Source organism: Sapajus apella, unplaced genomic scaffold (genome assembly GCF_009761245.1).
Source record: "Sapajus apella isolate SASKATOON/1434 unplaced genomic scaffold, GSC_monkey_1.0 scaffold86, whole genome shotgun sequence".
NCBI lineage: Eukaryota > Metazoa > Chordata > Mammalia > Primates > Cebidae > Sapajus > Sapajus apella.
In genome coordinates, this window is record NW_022437026.1 from 6,909,350 (window position 1) to 6,931,676 (window position 22,327).

A 22,327-nucleotide genomic window follows, 5' to 3' on the forward strand; every position below is an offset into this window, starting at 1 on the left:
CTGAGCCAGGCCTAGCAACGGTGGGAGCGGCTGCTGCCTGATGGGAGATTCCTGGACAGAGAGTGGGGCTTCCACAGTGGTCTTGTCTGGGCACCTGCCAGAAGTAGAGGTGGCCATGTGACCCTTTGGACGATCCTGCACTTGGCCTTGCATCTCATTAGAGCCCCTCGGGAAGGAGTTATTTAGTTATTTCCTTTGCTACTCTTGTTAAGTCTCTCTCATTACCGTCAAGAAAAAACACCTTTGGACTGCTACTGGTATGGCTTTGACAACTCCCTAGACTTGAATATTTTTCAGAAAGAGAAGACAGATCTTAGTCTAAAATCCTTGGCGAGGAAATGTCACTGATTGTTTAATAATAATGGTTTGTTTTTGTTGCATTTCTTTTCACATTATTTCCTATTTATGGAAATTGATGGTGTTACTTTTCCAATTTCAGAAACGTTAAGATTTTAATTAAAAAGCGAGTTGGTTTAGAGGATACTAATATGCAAATAGCAAATGGGGGGAAATTTAAAAGTTGGTTCAGAAATGACCGAAGAGTGAGAAGCAATGTTCTAACTCAAGAAGCCTGATAGATTGTAAGGTTCTCATGGCCTTCAAAATTATGTTGTTATTTTTTCAATATACACACATGCACACACACTTGCACGTTTGTGCACAAGCACATACAGAATCTAATGAGAATGTTGCACCCTCAGGGAGAGAGAGAAATTATAGCTGACCACCTAGCCTATGAATGAGGGTCTAGTAGACATTCTTCAACATTTAAAAGTTTTCTTGGAAGAATCTTAGAAAATTGCTTTCAAAAGTAAAGGATCAACTAAAGATGATAACTCTTATAATTGTATATTCTTAATACATTTTTATTCCCAAATATTCTTATCCAGCACAATCACCCATCTAACTCCCCAGACTTGCCTCTGTTTAAAAAAAAAAAAAAGAGTCAAATCTGGCCTTTAAAATGAATATGTATCTCCCTTGGGGAAAGAATTCCATGTAGGCTCTGAAGGTACATAAGAGCTACACTGCCCACTAAAAGTCACTGAGGCAGGAACAGAAGAGAAAACAACTGTCCCTGAGTTGCTCTTTCCGGTTTCACTTCCTGGAGTTGCAACGCTTCCAAAGCATCACCTTTAAACATAAAAGCCTATGCCACAGAGTAAAATGCTGCCTGCCTGGAAACCCCAAGAATGGTTCTTCCTTTCTTAGATGTCCACATTTTATGTTTGTAGATAGCTACACATTCATCCAAGCTGGTTTTCAGTTTTGTTTTGTTTTAATGTAAAAACCTTTTTTCTTTTAAGTTGGATGGAAATCTTTCTAGAATGACTTTGCCAAGGTCACAGAGTGAGTATATTGTAAAGCCTGGGTTAAAACCCAGATCCGGTAGGCCAGGGATCCCCAGTCCCTGGGACACAGACCAGTACCAGTCCTTGGCCATACAGCATCCAGGACACACAGCAGCAGGTGAGCAGCAGGTGAGTGAGTGAAGCTTCATCTGTATTTACAGCCACTTCCCATCACTCACATTACCACCTGAGCTCCACCTCTTGTCAGATCAGCGGTGGCATTAGATTCTCATAGGAGTGGGAACCCTATTGTGAATTGCACAAGTGAGGGATCTAGATTGCAGGCTCCTTATGAGAATCTAATGCCTGATGATCTGCCACTGTCTCCCATCATCCCCAGATGAGACAGTCTAGTTGCAGAAAAACAAGCTCAGGTCTCCCACTGAGGCTACATTATGGTGAGCTGTATAATTATTTCATTATATATTACAATGTGATAATAACAGAAATGAAGTGTACAATAAATGAAATGCACTTGAATCATCCAGAAATCACACCCAACCCCTCGGGTCCATGGAAAAACTGTCTTCCACAAACGTATCCCTGGTGCCAAAAAGGTTAGGGACCACTTTGTTAAACCGACAAATCTTTGCCCTACAGATGTGTTAAAAACTACTGGGTCCAATTTGTATAATTTACATAACTCCTTCTTCACTGGCAGGCTCAATCATCATTTCTCTTCTGACTATGGAAGACTTTTTTTCTTGTTTATGTTTCATCTGTGTCATCCATGCCAGCTACCTGAACTCTGAATGGAAGGAGTCTGATCTATTGAGAGTGGAGGATTCAGCAATAATAATCACAGTGATCTCATATGACCAAATTCAAAATGTCACCTTCATAATTATACAAATTATAAAGAACTTGGAAATAAAAGACCCCAGTATTTGGTAGAAGAATTTTTGTTCTACATCCTTGAATTTAACTATATAATTAGCATGCTCTAGCAGAGCAGAAATGGAAAGAAAACATCTTTTGAAAGAGGAGTGGCTTATATTTGCAATCAGCAGTGACCAGCTTCACTCATTAGAGAGAAATTCATAGGGTATTAGAGCTTGAAGACACCTTACGTATGATTTTAGTGCCATCACATTCATTAAGAGATGAGGACATTTAGACTTGGAGAAGCAGCTTGCCCGTGGCTTTATGAGTTTCTATGCAATTGCCATTGTTTAAAGCGGGCGCATTTTAAAACATCCAATGTATTAGGCACACATCAATCATAAACAAGAAAATTTAGCCTTCAAGGCATTCAGCCATGTGTTATTTTCATCTGCTATGGAGTGGATGGAGTTGGGGGATGGGACATGCCAACATGTTTTCCAAACACATGCCTGAGTTCTTGCCTCCCTTGTATTCTATAAAAGTCATCTGGGTCCAGAGAGAATGGGCTAAGTGGTAGACCAGATGACCAGGGATGAAAAAAGGGGCATTCCATGCCCACAGCTGTAAATAATTCTACCCAGAGCAACATAACAATGTACTGAGAAGGCAGGTGTTTTTCCCAGATATTTGAATGGGGACGAAGACTTTCCATTGTAGCAGTTGTGGAGGGTCTGGCCTCATGGTTTCAAAGGGGCCAGATGTGGCTTTGGAAGTATTCTCTGTGTATTGTCTGGGTGTTTTTCCATAGCAAATGATGTCTCTCTAAGGTGGTAAGCTCCTAGAGCACAAGTGTCATCTGTGTGTAACAAGAACAAGCATCATCTAGCTTTGCTCAACTTTATCACTGAGTGACTTTCTGTCAGAAGGCAGGGAACAGGGCAGAGCTTCAGAGGCTGAATTTCTTGAGGTTGCTGAGTTCCTGACTGGTGACTGGAGGCTGGTTTAGGCAGGGAGGTGGAGCGAGGCACCCAGACATCAATGATTCTGCCAATGCTCCCCAAAGAAAAGCACGTGCCAAGTGCCCTCTGAAGCTGTCCCAGTACATGGTCAGAAAAACAGCCTGCATGCTTAGATGACACAGTGTTATAAGGGAATGTTGTGGACTCTCATTTCTTAAAGTAGGGCTCTTATTAAAAATAATATTCTTTCCAGGTAAATTGAATTTTCTCCATTATAACTGTAGCTCTAAAAGTATCTTTCTGAGGAAGACCAAAAGGTAGCTTTCTTTGGGGACCTTTCAAATAGTCACAGCCCCCAAGGGAGCAGGTGGCTCTAGTATAATTTTACATGGAAAAGGTGATATACATCCTCTAGTGATTCCATTCGGCCCAAGGAACCTAGGACTCCACGATCTTTAAATAGATTTAGAGGGATTCTGGGCTTTTGCTCTTACCAGGTCCCTGACATGCTCCAAGACCCTGGTCAGAGAACTGCCAGCTCATTGGGCCTTACTTTCTCCACCTGTAGCACCAACTGGGTCATAGGTGTTTGTGATAAGACGAAAATCAGTCTGTTGTTTGTTTTAAAAATTTATATAATATATATATATATATGGAGAGAGAGAGAAAGAGAGAGAGATGTTTTATATACATATATCTGTATATATATATGTGTATATATATGTTTTATACATATAAAAATTTGTGGTCAGGTGTGGTACCTCATGCCTGTAATCTCAGCACTTTGGGACGCTGAGGCAGGTGGATGATCACAAGGTCAGGAGATCAAGACCATCTCAATCTAAAATATTAGCCAAGTGTGGTGGTTCATGCCTGTAGTCCCAGCTACACAGAAGACTGAGGCAGGAGAATCACTTGAACCTGGGAGGCAGAGGTTGCAGTGAGCCACGATCGCGCCACTGCACTCCAGCCTGGGCAACAAGAGAAAAACTCATTCTCAAAAAAAATAAATTGTATGTATTTATGTATAAATAAATATATGTATATATTTATACACATAAATGTATATACATACATTTTATCTATACACATTATATATTTATATATACAAATATCTACAAATGCATATATTTATGCGTAAATCTCTGACCAGGGTTTTGGGACATGTCAAGGACATGTAAGAGCAAATATATGTATTTGTATATATGTGTGTGTGTGTCTATATATATAATGGTAAATAAATAATATGGAAAAGGCCCAGCCTATCAGAGTTGCCCATACACACACACACACACACACACACACACACACACACGCACGCACACACACACGCACACACATCTAAGGGAAATTATTTTTTTGAAGAAAATGATGGTAGCCCATCTTATAACATGTGATGATGGCAGTCTTCTTTCAAAACACAGACACACCCCAGAAGAAGCCTCTCTGTTTTTGAACGCTTCCTTGGCTGCTCCCAAACTCCTGACCTTTACTTGCTCTGAATTCTGAATTCACACACAGAATATGCAGTTATATGTAGTCTATTTTGTCTCCCAAACTAAAACAGTAAGCTCTGAGAGCGCAAGGGCCGTTTCATCTACATTTTTCTTCTGCCCTCTTAGCCATCACCCTGCAGTGAAGGCAGTGTTATTTCTAGTTATGTAGCTCAGGGCCTGCTCTCTGGCCTTTAAAGAACACGGTATTCTCCGTCAGTCACTTTATTCTGAAACAAACGCCTTGCTGCTTAAAGTAGCCACACCAACTTCCAACAGCTGTAGCGAAGAACCCTGGGCAAACATAAAGAAGTATCTTTGGAAAGAAAGGGATTTTAAAAGGTTCATGATTGGAGGGATAAATAAAGGGATTTTTAAAATCCCTTTATCTCATTATTCTCAAAACAATTAATGCATATCTAAGAAGACGAAGAGTGTGGCACAGAATCTTATGAGTACTGTCTGACAATTACATCCATCCCAGAATGGTCGTCTTTAAAGTGATGGACAAGAACCCCAGGCCTGCAACAAGCTGTCCATCCTATCGTCCTCAGCAGAACAGGCCCAGCCTCTCAGTTACCCCTGAGCATCTCTGTCATTCCCTAGCTCTCTGATGCTGGGCTGCCTAAAAGCATCCCCTGAAACAGATTCTTCTTCAAAACTGCAAGGCAATAGGAAGGAAAGGCAGAGGCGCTTACAATTTTCTTTGACCTGTAAGCATATTCTAACTTGCTCCATCCGTCTTTCTTTTAGGTCCAGTACAAAGTGAGTTTGTGTTTATTTTTGTGACTATCTCAATGCAAAACCTAATTGAAAGAAGTTCAGTGACATTTTCATAAAACCCTGGGGAGCGTAGGGGGAATCCACATGATAACTCATTCTGTATTTCATCAGTGATTCCACCCTCCCCTCCTAAGATTATGTATTCCACATTTTCTTCTTAGAGATTGTCCTAAATGATTCTGTTACATCTCAATCATTCACATTCATCTATCCACCATTCTGAAAATCTCTTTTACTCCCTTACTGGGAGGACAAATAACATTAAAATATTTTGCAGTCTGGGGACCAAGAGATCTGACTTCTGGCTCTGCTATTGACTAGTTGTGTGTACTTAAGCAAAGGGCAAACCTTTCCGAGCCTCCAACCATCCCAAATCAGATTGGCAAGCAAGGTTTGCCCCATGGGGAAAGCTACTGGCAAATTGGTAGAGAAGTAAATCACCAAGCTATCTAAGAAGAGGAAAGGCCATAGATATCCTGCTGGAAGCCTTGCACTTCTAGGCTAACCCCTGGCAGCAAGGAAAGAGGTTAGAGGAGTTCATTACATACGGGACTCCAATCTCAAAGATGTTGTTCTGGATCAACTGCTTCCCCAACATGATGATGCTGAGCTGAATGCAGAGCTCCATGAGACAGCCCCCTGGAGCACACTGCAGGGAAAAGATAAGGAAAGGACCCATTAGAACAAGGGGAGCTCTGAGAAGTAGGGGCACGAATGAATAAAGCCACGCTGTGCTGGATATAAGAATGGAGCTGGGTTGGGGTGCCAGGCAGGAAACACCAGTGGCTATACTTGCCTCTTCCATGCGGTAACCATCGAATACATAGACGTAACTTCCAGGCCTGCCCACAAACCTGAAATCAAACAGTGTGGGAAGAGTTAGGGGAAGAGAAACCATGCAAGGGCGCTTGAGGACAAGTCTTCTGGGGGCAATGTCACCACCAACGTCCTCTTTGAAAGCACTGGTCAAGCTAGATCACTCAGAGACAGGATTGAACACCATTATCAACAAGTAATCCCCTATAACACTTTGGGTTCACTTCTCAACCCAGTCAAATGTCAGAGGATAGAGGTAAGCCGGGCAGAGGATAAAGATGGGCCTGGAGTGTGTGTGTGCACGTGTGTGTGTGTGTGTGTGTGTGTGTGTGTGTGTGACTTCTGAGCCTAAACACCATGCAGTTTGGATTATCTCTAAGTGTGCTGTCATCACACCTCCTTCCCTACCTAGCGTCAAGAACATAGCTCTGGTTTCAACTCCTTAGTAAGAGTTTTTGATTCCCAGCAAAGGGAGGGTGAGATGGACTAAAGTTGCAAATAGAGGTTCCTGGGGTCAGAAAAGAAAAAATCTTGATGTCTTGCTGAAAATATTCAAAGGAATAAAAGAAGTTTGTCTCATTCCTCTTCTAAGTAGAGTCTGGTTTATTGGGGGATAATAAGATTGTGCAGCTAAGGGAAGCAAAATGGTAAAAGCCCACCATGGAACCAGACAGACAATCAAAATTGTCCTACTTACTTGCAATGACATCCCCTTATTCACCTGTTGAAATCCTACTCACCCATTTAAGCCTTTCCTTCGCTGAAGTCTTCTTGCTGTCTCCATTCATAACTGTTCTCCCAACAATTTCTTTATACCTCCTATTATATCACCTACTGGATATAATCACTTACTGGAGATTACAGTGTGCTGTTGCTAAGACGATCTCTTCCAATATACCACAGTTCATCTAAGGGTCAGGATCCTTTTTTCTTGCCTAGAATGTCATATGCATGTGATTTGCTCTTGCCATTAAATCTACATTGAAAGCACCAGTGAAGTGTGTACTTCTTAATATGGATGGTCTCTCTGCTTCTATAATTTCAGGACAGCCCAGGGCAGAGGTCCTGAGAAGGGGGCTATAGTTTGGATGAGAGACACCTCTGTAAGAAATTACCAAGTGTGGATGATGACAGTTTGCACTATTAGTGCCCGCTTAATGAGCTTTTAGTTCCAAGGAAGCTTTCCTGATGTTGTTGGTTGACACCTACTGGGATATTTCCTTGTAGGCAGCCAACTGGATTGACCATAAAAAATATTTATCAAAGTGATTTTACATCCAGACCGATTGTATAATAAAGAATTTCACTGGCCTTTGTCCCTGGTTTCTGCATGAACATCTAAAATCCTTAAAATTTCCCTTGCTGGGAGCCTCTCTCTCATTCCTGGTAGGTTCCTAGAAGTATACCTAATGAGATTACTCAGGATGGGGGCAGGCCATGCCGGAAAGATCAACCATGTTGGTTGAGGCTTTGAGTCATGTGATGCTGGCCCAATCTCAGGGCAAGGGAAGGGTACTGGAGATTCAGTTCACTCAGATGGCAAATGATTCTATCAATCATGCCTGAGGAATGACACTCCAATGTGCCCAGAGGGTGACACATCTTGAGGACACAGAAGCTTCATGATTAAGAACCTCCTAAACCTGGCTCTATTTGCCTCTCCCATTTGCATCCCTCTACTACTATGAAACTTCAGTTGTAAGTATAGCACATTTCTGAGTTCTGTAAGTCATTCTAGTGAATTATTGAATCTGATGGAGTAATGAGAACTCTGTAACTCTACAGCGAGTGGGTCACAACCGCCAGTGGTCTGAGAACCCCAGAGCTTGTCACTGGTGTTTAAAGTGACGGAAGTCTTGTGAGGGGCTGTGCCCTTCCTTAACCTATGAAATCTGTATTAACTCCGGGTAGTCGGCATCAGAATTGCACTACAAGACCCAGGAGCCACTGGCTCGATGTGAAATTCCCTCCTGCCTCATCCTCAAAGTTCGGAGACACAAATTCTATCAAAACTTGAAAAGGCCACATAGAAGATGGGGGAGTAGGCCCCTTCAGGGCCCAGAGCCAGATTCCTGTCAGGGTCATCAGAACCTGAAGATGCTAATTCAAAATGATTGTGTACTAATATTCCTGCTTCATGGAAAGTCCATGGAAGTGGGGTGGAGAAGGGGCTTAAGATGAGTGGAAAATGGGGAGAGGGTGACCCTACTGTCCTGACAGTAGAGAATCCAGCCTCAGTGACAAGTTGCCTTTCTACTCATGACACCATTATACTCACCTCCCCTTGAAAAAGGCCACATAGAAGATGGGGGAGTAGGCATTGACAAACTTGAGCAAGAAAGCTTTGAGGATCAGACGCTCTTCGAAAGTCTGTTCTGTTTTTGGAACCTCTGCAAGAGAAGAGTGAGGCTGGTGAGATTGGGGTAAGATTTCTCACCTCTCCAGAGTTTTGACCTAGACACGAGCTACTGTCTCTTAGCTGACTCCTTCATAGCAAAAACCACGGGACTCACCTCTCTGGCACATTAGAACTGAAGTCATCTGCAAGGTCCCAGGTGGTCTGCCAGGTAATACAAGGTTACAGAAGGGTAAGGAATATAGGATCACCACCTTCTCTGTCCACCTCCCTCCTCTTGCCCACTCAAGCGGTGGTTTCACACCACACTCCTCAAAAAGGGGCATGAGCACAAAGAGCTTGCAGTCACCGCCTTTACTTCATCAAGGGGAATTCAGTTTTCACCTGTGTCATTCCCACTTCTATGAGATTTTACTTGAGCCAAGGCCCCTGGTCAAAAAGCTTACTAGCCACTGAACTAGAGTTACAAGGGCACCATGACATGATTCCTCTTTCTCTCCTTCATTTTTAGCAGGAAAAATGCTAAATGAATTTTAGCATGAATTTGGATGAATGCAGAAAAGCATTCATCTGTGTGTCCTCTAGGTAATCTAAGACATTTCCTGGTCATTTGTTCAAATGATGAAGGCCATTAGACAAGATGAGTGGAACAAACAGCATGAGTCTAAGGTCTCAGACTCACAGGTCATAGGCCCAGGGTATTCTATCAGGTCCAAGCAGAGAAGTCATGACGCTGGCGTTCCTGGAAGGACTCAGAAACAGAGAAGAAACTTCATAGGTGCCTCCAGAAGTCTAGAGCCCCGGGAAACTCCAGTGGACAACTGTGCAGGCCACTTAGGAGGGACTCCACAGACCATGACAAATGGCATGACAAGGATAAGGGGTGACAGGGTGTTCTTAGTCCATCTGGGCTGCTGTAACACACACCATAAACTGAGTGTTTGTGAAAACCTGGCATTTACTTCTCAAATTCTGGAGGTTTGGAAGTCCAGCATCAAGGTAGATTTGGTGTCTGCTGAGGGTCTGTCTTCTTGTTCATGGACATCTCCTTCTCATTGTGTCCTCTCACGGTCAAGGGGAAAGGCATCTCTCCCAGGCCACTCTCATAAGGACTCTTTCCCATGTACGTGTGCTCTACCCTAGGGCCTCATCACCTCCCAAAGACCACACCTCCTAACATCATCACTCTGGGGGTTAGAATTTCAGCATAGACGTTTCGGGGAACACAAATATCAGGCTTATAGCACAGGGCCACAGTCTTCAGGGGCAGAAGAAAAGCACTAATGCAACATCGTATTGACCAAGAAGCACCGCTTGAAAGTGTGCTCAGCACAGAGGCTTGACGACAGGGCCATGCCAGCTGAGGAGTTCTGTGTCCAGATGAGACTGGTGTACGGGCCCCTGCAACTTGCCTGCTGCACAAATTCACATTTAGCTTTTGTAGGAATCACTGAAGAAACGGACACAAAACCTTGCCTCTTCCGTGGAATACCCTTCCGTGATCCATCTGCTTATGCACAAATCCTTTATAATCCAGGTGAATTACTACCACACTCTCCAGATCAAACTGTACAACACTCTCCAGACCACAAAGTACCATACTCTCCAGATCACACCATAACACGCTCTCTAGTCACAGTGTCCCACCCTCTCCAGATCACAGAGTACCACACCCTCCAGACCACACAGTACCACACCCTCCAGACCACACAATACCACACTCTCCAACTCACACCATACCAAACTCTCCAGTTCACACACTCTCCAGATCACACCATAAGACACTCTCTAGTCACAGTGTCCCACCCTCTCCAGATTACACAGTACCACACTCTTCAGATCACACTGTACCTCACCCTCAAGATCACACCATACTACACTCTCTGGATCACAGTGTGCCACACTCTCCAGGTCACACAGTGCCACACTTTCTTTCCGGAAGCATTACTAGAGTCTTCAGTGGGTAGTTATTATTTTTTGTTTCCTTCTGTTATGCTTTATATGTCCTTGTGTTAACTACCCACACCCATGCCCTTTGAAAATTAATAATAGTCGTTATCATTGACTTTTCCAGTATATGAGTTTGGATTCTCCCTAAGGCAAGGATTTGGGAGTAAGCAGTTTATTTGAGAGGGGCTCCTGGGAAGCTTTGTGAGGGAGTGAGATGGTGAGAACGAGGAGAGTGGAAACCTAAGAAAATGTGCTCATAAACAGGTTAACGCTGCATCAACTGGGGTTCAGTCCCACTGGAGACCTTCTAAGAAACTGTGTGAAGCACACCTCCAAATGTGCACGCTGAGGGGAGATCTAACAGGTGGCCCTCCCTGGCTGAAGGTCACCTTTGGGGCCAAATCCCTGGCTCTTCCAGCCTGTCCTATGCACAGGTGAACCTGCTCCCACAATCAGAGAACTCCCACTGACAGGGAGCGGCAGGAAACCATTGGTGCAAAGAGGAGCCATCTGAAGGTCACCTCCAGGGCAGGCCAATGGCAAGTGGGTGCTGCACAAAAGCATCTACTCCCATCCTCTGTGTATGACAGAAGACATCACACATAGGCATGCACTCTCATTATCTCACTTACTCCTCACCTCCCTGTGTGAGTAGGTATTACATTTCACTTCTACAGATGAAGCGAACTGAGATCCAGACAGGTTACAGCCTTGCTCAAGATCACATAGCAGGTAAGTGACCGATGTGAGATGTGAACACAGATCTGCCTGCTTCAAAAAATAGTTTTTAACAACACCACCCTTTGCAATCGGAATGTTTGACCCATTACTGTTTTCATCACACCCTCTTTCACCTCCCCACCTTCCACTCCCAGTCTAACGCGATGCACCTAAGAAATATTTGTCCCTTGCACGACACATTCATCAAGCACAAGCTGTGTATCAGATGCCAGGCCAAGAGAAATAAAGGCTTCCCCCGTCCTTCAAGGAGCTTCACTGAGCACGGTCTCCGTGGAGAGGCTTTTGCTCACCGCCAAGTCTCTCCCAGACTGACCTGTCAGCAGCAGAGCATCATCTCCCATCTCATGGCAGAAAGAGTCTTAGAAGGAGGCTGCATTGCCGTGTTCCAGTTTCCCACACAGGACAGTGAGCCCTTCATTCACTGCCAGTCCTGCAAAGCTGTCTTCAGTATTAGGAGATGATGCCGCCGGCAGCGATTTCTGCTATTACTGGTTAATTACCAACAACCTTCTCACACTGCACAACTGCACGTGTAAAGATGGCCCTTTAGAGGAAGACCAAAGCACCTAGGCCTCCCCTGAGTCTTGGAGAGCCTCTATTGTGTCCAAGGCTTGAAGACCACCAACTTAGGGGTCTCTGGGTGGGGACTAAGCTGCCAGAGAAAACTCACTGGGATTGAGAACTATAGTGAAAAGGATTACTTTGCTGAGCATCTTAAACTGCACAATGCATTATTTAGGAAATACTGTAGTTGGTAAAAATGTTGTAAAAGATTTAATAAAAATATATGTAGACACATACAGATTTTAATATTAAAAATTCATCTATGGCAAGAGTTATTGCAGGAAGAAGAACCCTGAAGTACAGGATCAGACCCCCAAGAATGACACTTGTATGAGGTCTCCCTGGCCTCCTAGGTGAAATAGGGAGGCAGAGATAGGCCAGGGGCTCATCACACACATTCCCTCCCCCTAGATACACAGCTATATGGAGCAATATGAAGAAGCTGTGGCCAGCGAGACATGAGTGGAGGTGACGTATGCCGCTTCCAAGCCTGGCCCTCAGTGTTTCCTGTGAAGTCCTCTGCTCTCTCTATCTCTCTTCCCTCATCTCCCAGGGAAAATGTCGATAGTACCACTGGAAAGAGAAAGCCCAGATTCCTGAATCGCCATGTGGAAGGCTGTCCTTTAAATGTCTGGCTTAACTACAATAGGAGCAAAAACTAAATTTTGGAGGCTTACAACATTTCTCCTGAATGTTCTCCAACAACTAGACGTGCTGAAACTGACTATTGCAGATGGCGAGGGAAACAGGGACAGGCAGGTCCTGAGATAACACTTGTAACTTTCCTAAATGGAGAGAAAGACTTGCCCCAACTCAAGCCCTTGGGAAGTATGGACAGTGTTTCTGAGCAGGCCCAGAGGTCACTGAGCATGACTAGAGCGGAAGTCCAAGGCCTGTATGCCTGTCCAGCCAGTGATCAGTTGTCGGTGAGGAGAAGTGTGTTAGAGAGAAACAGTGTTTGAGTGTGACACTCGAATACCCTCTAGTATAAATCACTGGGAATTGATTCCAATATCGTCCAAATAGCACATCCTCCAAATTGAGCGAGGTAAACATCTGGAGTTCTAAGAAAGACCTGCAGTAATTCAAAGAGGAAATTTCTAAGCTTTAGAAGCAACAGTTAAAACAGTATTAGTGGAGAATGGCAGCAGAGCTGGGGCACCAACAGCATCTGTCACAGTACAAGCCTGATCAGAGAGCTATTAAAGAGACAGGCAGAGGTGAGACCCCAGGACTCAAGGCCCTGGGAAGGGAAAGCTAAGCAATCCTTTGGTGCTATTTTGCAAAGAGCATTGCCCACAAGGGAATCTGGAGACAGCAGCATAATTCTAAAGAAGTTGAATTGGAATTCTATAGGGGTTGAACTGGAATTTTCTACAGGAGTTGTATTGGAATTCTACAGCAGGAATTAAATTGGAATTCTACAGGAGCTGAACTAGAATTTTACAGGAGTTGAACTAGAATTCTACAGGAGTTGAACTAGAATTCTATAGGACTTGAAGAACTAGAATTCTATGGGAGTTGAACTAGAATTGTACAGCAGTTGAACTAGAATTGTACAGGAGTTGAGCTAGAATTGTACAGGAGTTGAACTAGAATTCTATGGGAGTTGAACTAGAATCCTACAGGAGCTGAACTAGAATTGTACAGGAGCTGAACTAGAATTCCACAGAAGTTGAACTAGAATTCCACAGGAGTTGAACTAGAATTGTACAGGAGTTAAACTAGAATTCCACAGGAGTTGAACTAGAATTCCACCGGAGTTGAACTAGAATTGTACAGGAGCTGAACTAGAATTCCACAGGAGTTGAACTAGAATTCCACAGGAGCTGGAAAAGCCTTCCGTGATATTCCTCTGCTGGCGGAAAGCTTTGTGGTTTTCTCCTTCCTGGCCCACCTGGGTGGGCATGGCCCCCTGAGATAAAAGACCTGGGCGATCCTGCACTGCTTCACCAAATCATCATCTGGATAATGATTCGTGCTCACCATTGACAGCTGGCACTGCGGCTTCCGTCATTTCTTCTTTAGTTATGCATGCTAATAAACGCCCCATGAGATCTTTCGCTTCTTAGGCCTTTCCCCTCCCTGCCACCAAGAGGCCAGGTCCTCCCCGCCTGATTTGTGCATATCAGGTCCTCACCTGCCTGAAGGTTCCACATTCCCATCTTCGGCCTGATTCTCATTCCCCTTAACTACAGAAGACAATTCCAAGGCCCGGTGGAAGTGTCTGCCATTGAAAGGTCACTTTCGGTTTCGAGATCTCATAACTCTGCACCCTCATATGGCTCTGAACCCTCTTGCTCACCGCACTCCCACTCTTGCCCACCCCCATGTACATGAGCAAGGTCCCAAAGAGACAGCTTCCGGGCAGACCCCACCTATTGCGAGCTGTGCTCTACTATAAACATGCATTCAATGAATAAATGCGTGAATGGATGACAGGAAAAATTTGTTTGCACGAATAAAAAAAATTTTTGGCCCATATTAAAAATTCCCTGTCACATTTCAAGAAGGACAAATTTTAAGGAGGGACTTTTTTTTCTGAGCAGATGACAGATGTAACCATATAGGACAGCAGCAGCCGGAAGACTCAAACTCTCTGACCTAACATAAGAGACGGGGATGCTGTCATTGAAACCAGGACCTGGAAGGGTGAGGGCCAGTGCGATGGGAGGGGCTGGGCAGGGGGGAAATGGACTGACAGGTGTGGGGAGGGCTCAGTGGGAGTTTTCATTGAGTGCTGCTGTGAGGTTTGCAGTGTGAACTCTTCCTGTGCCTCTCCACAGACTCTTCCGCAATGATTCCTTGAAAGTGTTCTAAATTTGCTCTTGGGCAACTGTTGAAGAACTGGGTTCTACTTCAAGGTGAGCACAGGGGAAGGAGCAGGGACTGCCTTTCGGGTCTTGCTGGACCTGAGTAACAAATGCGAGAGATAAGGGAAAGAGGGAGACACCACGGGAGAGAGGAAGGGAGGGAGGGAAGGAAGTGTTCCCAGAGGCCAGATGGGGCGGGGTGACGTCTGAAGGTCAGGAAGGACTGTCTGCATCTCAGCCCGCTAGGCAGGACTCCTCACAAGACAGACTGCTGGAGGGGTCTCAATCAGAGCCCCATGAAAAAAAGGGTCCAGTCTTGTGCTTTGAACAACTCCAAATAAAGTGCCTTTGGATTCCATGGCTATGAAGGAGCATACTAGGTTTCGAGGGACTAATGGAGAGAGGGTGAGGACGTAGACAGGCAACTTTCTCTATTATTCATGTGCCCCTAACATCGCACCTCCCCCAGGAAGCACCCCGGGTTGATTAGAGGCCATCTGGAAGTTTCACCTGCTTCCAACCTGCAGACCAGGATCACGACAAAGAGGGCTGACTCCACTTCCGGCCACAAAGGACAATCAGAGGGAATTTCTGTGCAGCCATTCCCACCATCAGCCCTTTTCTCTTAAGTGTTAATCCTCTGCTGCATCGTGTCATGAAAAAATATGAATGCAAATGACCCAGCTGTAAACTGCCTTGGAAAACAATTAGTATGAAAGCCCAGCTTCATCCCAGGGGGCCAGCTCAAGACTGAAAGTCCCCAGAGCTCCATCCTAACAGCACGGCCAGAAGAGGACTCCCGCTGCAGCCTCTGAGTCTTGGAAAAGCAGCTCCTCCTGACCGGTGTCTTCAACAGCCCAGCTGGCAAATGCATAGCAATGGCAGCACAACAGAACAAGAAGATGAGCGAGCAAGAGGGCTTGCTCTTCCCTTACCTCTCCCTAAGGCAGGCCAAGCCTTTGCAAACAGCAGTGTTTGCTGACATCACAACCATCTGTGCTGCCCTTCATTTGGGAATGGGTGGCAGGTGGAGCGACTGTCTGGGTACCTGGTGTGCCACTGTTGCCTTATTAGTGCCATGGGTAGGGTGGGAACCACCCTAGGAGAAGCCAGTCAGCTGTGCAATGAGGTAGCCGGTGCATGGCCTGAGGGAGCTGAGAGCCCCTGAACTGGGGATCCCCAAAGAGCTTCCTAGCACAGGGGGCCTATCCCTCAGAGTCAGGAAGGTAACTCTTGCCCCTAAGCAAAGGAACACGAGACCTAGTATGCTGGTTAGCAGCCTAGGCCAGGAGGACAGCACCCCAGCACATCTCCTTTTAAGAAAAAGGACCTAAACAGGAAGGGAGCACTAGAGAGAGACACAGACAGACAGAGAGACATACTCTGTTATGGGCCAATCATGAGAACCCTACTATATTCGGCACCTACTGTTTGCCAAGCACCACACCAGCACTTGACAACTTCCCTAAGATTTTCTCCCAGTAGCAGGGACAGGAGTGAGGAGAGGGCAGGAAGGTGTGCCCTGTCCCTGATCGCAAACACCCCCCACACCCCGGGTCATCTGGCAAATGCACACACTGGTCTAGAACCAGAGAGGGGAGCCATACAGTGACTCCATCCTCAGCCCACCCTCATGTCTTCCCAGAGGAAAACAACCCAGGGGGAAGTCTCCTTCCTTTCCCGCCATTATCTTTTCTCATTCAACAAATACCTACTGAGGATGATAACAGGCCAGGTGCCGGGCCCCAGGTGTGCAGTGGGGGACAATCCAATAAGCTCCCGCCGTGTCGAGTTCCCAGTCTAGAAGGGTGAGGGAGACAGCTGCAATCATTTTAGAGAGCGGGGAGAGGTGACGGGGTATGCAGTGAAATGAGAAGCAGAAAGAGAGGGCGGTGGGAAGGCTGTTTGAGTCACAGGGGTCAGGAAAGGCCTCTGAGAAGGTGACCTCTAAGCTGAGACCTTCAGGGTAAGGAGGAACCAAACCCCAGGGGCTGAAGAGAGCGCCAGGAAGAGGCAGCAGCCTGGGCAAAGTCCTGATGGAGAGCCCCAAGGCTGTGCAAGGAACAGGCTGGTCCACAGAGCCGGAGCCTCCTGAGCCAGGTGGAAGTAAGTACTGGGATGGGGGATTGGAGAGGGAGGCGGGAGAGTCAATGTGGGGCGCTGTGAGCCACGGGAAGTACAATGGGAAGCAGAGAAGGGATGTGATGAAATGACATTTTTAGAAAATCACAGAAAGTGAACTGTAGGTGGGGGGGGTGGAGTGCAGTTGGGGGGCAGAAGTGGGAGCAGAGACAAATTGTGAGTGTGTCTTCCAGGCACAAGCCAGGCAATATGAGGATAGAACTTGAGAAGTGGTCAGATCTGGGCTATGTTTGAACGTAGAATGAACAATACTTACAAGCAGACTGGATCCTAGGAGTGAGAGAGCTTGCTCCAGGGAGCAACAGTGCCAGGGACAGAGAGAGAGAGAGAGAGAGAGAGAGAGTGAGAGAGAGACAGGATGGTGCTTGGGCTTTGAAGTGAGCATTTGGGTGGCTGCTGGTGCCATTTTCTGAGATGGGAAGAAATGGGTGAAAGGCACCAGGTTTGGGGGGAAAATTAAGTGCTCAAAGTTGGACACATTACATTTTTAGTCCCTGTGTTCTCCTTGGCCCCTGTGATTCTACCTCCCATAAACCCAAAACCCCTAAACCCTGACTCATGACCCATGGTCATTAGAACATTGTATGAACAGAGAACCATTCTTCAAAGTCCCAGCCATCTTGGAGGAGTCAGCACCTCAAGCAAGTTCAAGTCTCAATGTCAAAGTTGGATTGGGTGATTTCCTGGGTCCTTCCCACTTCTGGTCTTCTGTGCTCTACAATATGATTCACGAGGCTTTGATAGAAGAATAGGGGGGGTCCCTGGGCTGGAAGTCAGAGACCTTTCTGTCCAAGAGTCCCCAGATAAGGGAATTTATCTTTCTGAGCTTCAGTGTCCTACTTCATAAAATGGGACCTTCCTTCAACATTTGTTGGGAAATACAGTATGGAAAGCACCAAGCATGGCGTAAAGGCTCAAAGATTTGCTCTTATTATGATGGCACAGCAAGGCGCTCCATCAGAGATTTGTACATTTGTTTCCACTTCTTTACTGAAAGAGATGGAAGCAAGTTAGCTTAAAATCTTCTACAGAGCTTACAAGGGTGGAGGGTGCATTTTGGCATCACCTGGGGTGATGAGGTCCCTAGGAATCACTGAGGGCCAGGGAAGTGAAATAGGCAATAGTAGGACCTGTTGCATTTTGAAGATTTAAGGCGGCAAGCTGAGGGCTTCCAGAGTGGACTCCCAGGGAGACTAGAGGCCCTTGCTCTGGGTCTATGTGTCGGATGGCATCCAGGAGATGAGGGTGGAGGTAACACATGTGTCCTAGAAACAGGAAACCCTGACAGCTGCAGTCCCTAGACTGAGCCCACCCTAAAGGAGAAGAGTTTCCTCCCTCGATGAGCCCGTGCTGTCCAGGCCTGGCGTAAGGAGGGGCCAGCGCAGCAGCAGTCCAGCCTCTCCCATCAGAGGGGTGGGGCCAATGTCCAGCAGCGATGTGGCAGTGAGACCCGAGGAGTGAGGGCAGGTTCTACGCAGGCAACTCCCTGTTTAGCTTCGGACGTTGGCCTGACCTCTCTACCACTCAGGATTGCAGCGGGAAACAATTCCCCTTAGGTGGTTCAAAGGAAGTAACTCTCAGGAAGCTTACTCACAGCAGTGAAGAGACAAGGAGAGGAAACGGCATGGCTGATGCCCAAGACGAACCAAGAGGGAGAACTCATCCTGCAAGAGCTGCAGTTAGGAAGAGATGCAGTTTCTCCAGAGGTGTGGGAGGACCAGGGAGAGGCACAGGAAAGCATTCCAATTCCCTAGTGAGATGGAGAGGGGATCTGAGGCGAAAGGTGCAAACAGAGGAGGAGCACCATAGCCCTTCCTTCTCTTCCGAATGTTTCAGTCCCTGGTCTCCTAGAAAATCCAAAGAGAGGGAGAGGAAGATATTGCACTTCTTGCTAACAGGAGAGATGAGTGCTCCAAGGTCTCCTGTGCTCTACAATATGGTTCACGAGGCTTTGATGGAAGAATAGAGGGGGACCCTGGGCTGAAAGTCAGAGGCCTTTCTGTCTCTGTAGGGAAATGAGAGACGCATTCATGGTCACGGCTCATGTGTGGGAAGAAACTCTTACCAGTTATGCTAAGTGTTCTAAGCAGCAGGACTGCTGACGATAATCTCATATAACTGGTAGGGGTGCTCCACAAACTCGGGCTATGACCATACTCCCATCGTTTGATTAGGAGTCACAGCCTTCTGCCATCCTCTCTTTCCCAGACAACGTTTAGAATAATTTCAGCCAACATCGTGGAGGGCCCCCCTACCAACAATCATAGAATACCCCCTGGCCACACCCTGGGAGGCTCTTTCTCCCCCACTGCCTGAGGCCACCCAGAGAGCCAGGATCCGGGTGCAAAGCAGGAAGAGCATACACACCAGCAGACCTAACTCTCAGGCCAGGCTGCAAATGACACCTACCTGGTGTCCCCCAAGGAAGGCATAAGGCCCCACTCTCCCCTCCAGCCCCTGCCGGCCAGGCCCACCCGTGTCCTGTGCTGGACTCTGGCTGTGATCAGCCTCCAGTGCAGAGAGCAGAACCCCCCATCCCAGAGCACCGCATCCAATAAAGCCAACACTTTCATCTCATGCTCCAAAACGCACACACTACGAACATTTAGAAAATTAGATTCATCCATTCATGCCCAAATATTTTTTTCGAAAGAATGTTCTGTGCCCCGGCAGCCATTTTATCTGATACTGATTTTTTCCCCATTCTTTTCCTTTCTTCCCGCTCTTCTCTGCTCAGTAATGATATATTGCCTTTTGTTAGAGCAGCTTAGAATTGCAGTTTAGTCTCAAGGCTTCCCGGTCAGGGTCAGGAACGCTGCTTCACACCAGTAGTCCCAGCATTTTGGGAGGCTGAGGCAGGAAAATCCCTTGAGCCCAGGAGTTCAAGACCAGCCTGGGAAATAAAATGAGATCCCTTTCTCTACAAAAAGTTTTTTTTAAAAAAAATTAGCCAGACGCTGTGGCACACACCATTCGTCCCAGCTACTCAGGAGGCTGAGGTGGGAGGATCGCTTGGGCCCAGGAGTTCAAAGCTGTTGTGAGCTAGGATTATACCACCGCATCCCAGTCTGGGCAACAGAGTGAGACCCTATCTATTTTTTTTTTTTTTTAAGAATTTCCTGGTGGCCTTTCAAATTTTTAAAAAATGTCTTTCTTTTTTTAAAACTTATAAAGCATGCAGGACCCCAAAGCCTGTGGAGCTCTGCTCTCTCTGTGCATGTGGGACAGGGGGCTGCACTCAGAGCTTGCCTCCCTGCTGTCCTCCCTGCCTGGGGCATCTGACCCACACGGCTGTCCCCGTCCCCAGACACACTGGACCTCTTGTCATTCACATATGTGAGTGCACTCCATTTTAAATCTTCTGGAGCCTTTGTGGTGTTTCCTTTTGCTTTCCCAATACATTTAAATTTTTCTGGGGAACAAGGACAGCTATGTATTAAAAGACAGCGGAATGCCATGGTTTCAGCAAGGACAATGAGGCCAGGCTCACCACTGATCAGTTCCATGACCTTGGGCCGCACATTTTCTGCTCTGCGTCCTCAGTCTTCCTGTCTCTAAGTGGGAGTGTTAAGACTGTCTGCCCCACTGGGGCTGTTGTAAGGATTAAAGATGCTGATATATGTAAAGTGCTTAGAACAGTGTTTGGTACAGGGTAAGCCGTGTGTGTGTGTGTGTGTGTGTGTGTGTGTGCGCGTTTGTGTGAGATACAGGGTAGGCAGGGTGTACTTCAACACACACTCATGCACACCACTAACTGCATGCTTCAGTCAAGTTTCTAAACCTCTCCAGCCTTCTCATAAGTAAAATGAAAGAAACGACCCATCCCCAGTGTTACTGTCATCATGTGGGACAAAGTATGCCAGCCAGTGTTGGTATAAAGTGGGCACTCAATAGAACTCAGGGCCTTTCCCCATCACTCCTTTCACTCCCATCCCTGGTCCTGCTTCAGGGCATGCGGGGCAGTGACACTCAGAAGCGGGCTATCAGCAATGTCTAAGCACCTCCCAAGCACAGACATTCTCATAAGAACCTTGACTTAATACTCTTTTTTCAAGCACCTACCATGAGCCCAACCCTGTGACTTGGAGAGGCTGGACGATGAGAAAGGGGTGAAGGGCACCACCCCACATACCAGTCAGCACTCTGCACAGAGTTTTGAAAGAAAAGGCAGGAAGAAAAGGAGGCAGCAAGCCAGCGGCATTTTAAGTATTCAGCCTAGAAGCCTCCCATCAGCTGCGCCTCCTCCATCCTGCTTCCTATTTGAAGAACTCTCCAAAGCTAGAGTACAGACAGGCCCCCTTTCCAGGCCAAGCCTGACCATTGCCTATGTTGGTTATGCTAAGAGCCTACAGTTTTCCTGCTCCCAGATGTATGGCTCAAAGGCACAGTACAACCCTGGGTCCCACCCGAGATGGGAGCACGTCCTGCAGCAGTCAGCTCCATTACTCTTTCTTGACCTCACGCCCTATCCTCCCACCATGCTGCAGCCCTATCCTGCATGTCCAGAGGCCCAGCCACCGGCCCAGATTTTGCCCGTTTCCTCCCCCAGAACCTGGGCCCTTTCTCTACAGCCACGACCTGAATCCACTCCTGGAGTGAAAACATCACTGGGGACTCAGAAACCTTGTCCCCGCCATCCACTGGACTCCCACCCCGCTGTACTCAAACTTCAACACTGATGCTTGCTAAAGCCGGCAACACTCTGTACACCGTGCCTTGGCCAGCCAGACTCCCTCTCAGACACAGTTCCAAAGCTCCGTGCATTCACCTAGAAAGCCCCCTTCCCACCGCCCCAGGGTTCAGCTTAGTCCTGCTTCACCAGTGCTGTGCTGCCTCCAGATTCCGGCACGCCTTGCATCCCAGCTCCTGACTATTGTTATGGCAGCTGGGGGGACAATCGCTGTTATTATCTGCCACTGCTGCTGGCATTAGATATCATTCTCAAGGAAATTAACAAATTCTGCCTTTTGTGATATATATTTGTAGCAAGAATGGACCTCAGACAGGCCTGACACCTCAGCCTTGTGAGGGATGCTCCCAGGAAACTGGTCTTCCATTACTCAGCCCTGTGGGAAACACTTGGGGACTTATTGGGGTCGTTGACACCAGCTGTTTGCACCTGGTGAGCAAAGCACATACTCAGCCTCCTCAACTATCAAGAGGTCTGGGGCAGGAAGCCAAGCGAGTGTTAAACCCAGTGTGAGAATGGCAAAGGAAGTCTTAAGCCTGGCCCACTTCTCATTCCATTAGGTGGCATTATCCATAGCTTTATGTCCCCATGGAGCCTGGGGGACCCCTGAAACTGGATCTCTGCCTGCAGAGATACTGCTGATCTCCTATTTTGTGGGGCCATCTCTGTTTTGTGGGTATTCTTTGCCATTAAGAAAATTTCAAGTCTTCTGATACTCTGGGTGCGTCTTTCAGTCACTATCCCATTGTGTCAACTTTGCACTGGTCTATTCATCTCAATAAGATCACATTCTTCTGCAGGCAGACAGAGTTGAAATAAGGAATACATAAATGCTCACTGTAG

At 46.6% G+C, this 22,327-nt stretch overlaps 1 protein-coding gene across 2 annotated transcripts in view; it reads right to left on the reverse strand.

Annotated features, from left to right (window-relative positions):
- The window catches only part of ANO2 (anoctamin 2), a 391,299-nt gene that overhangs the window by 48,415 nt on the left and 320,557 nt on the right, over positions 1–22,327 (reverse strand). For both annotated transcript variants that reach the window (XM_032254535.1, XM_032254534.1), the window contains 3 exons: positions 8,507–8,618; positions 6,209–6,266; positions 5,961–6,061 (listed from right to left, as the gene is read on the reverse strand). In XM_032254535.1, the coding sequence (XP_032110426.1) occupies positions 5,961–6,061; positions 6,209–6,266; positions 8,507–8,618 (271 nt within the window). The remainder of the gene's footprint in view (positions 1–5,960; positions 6,062–6,208; positions 6,267–8,506; positions 8,619–22,327) is intronic.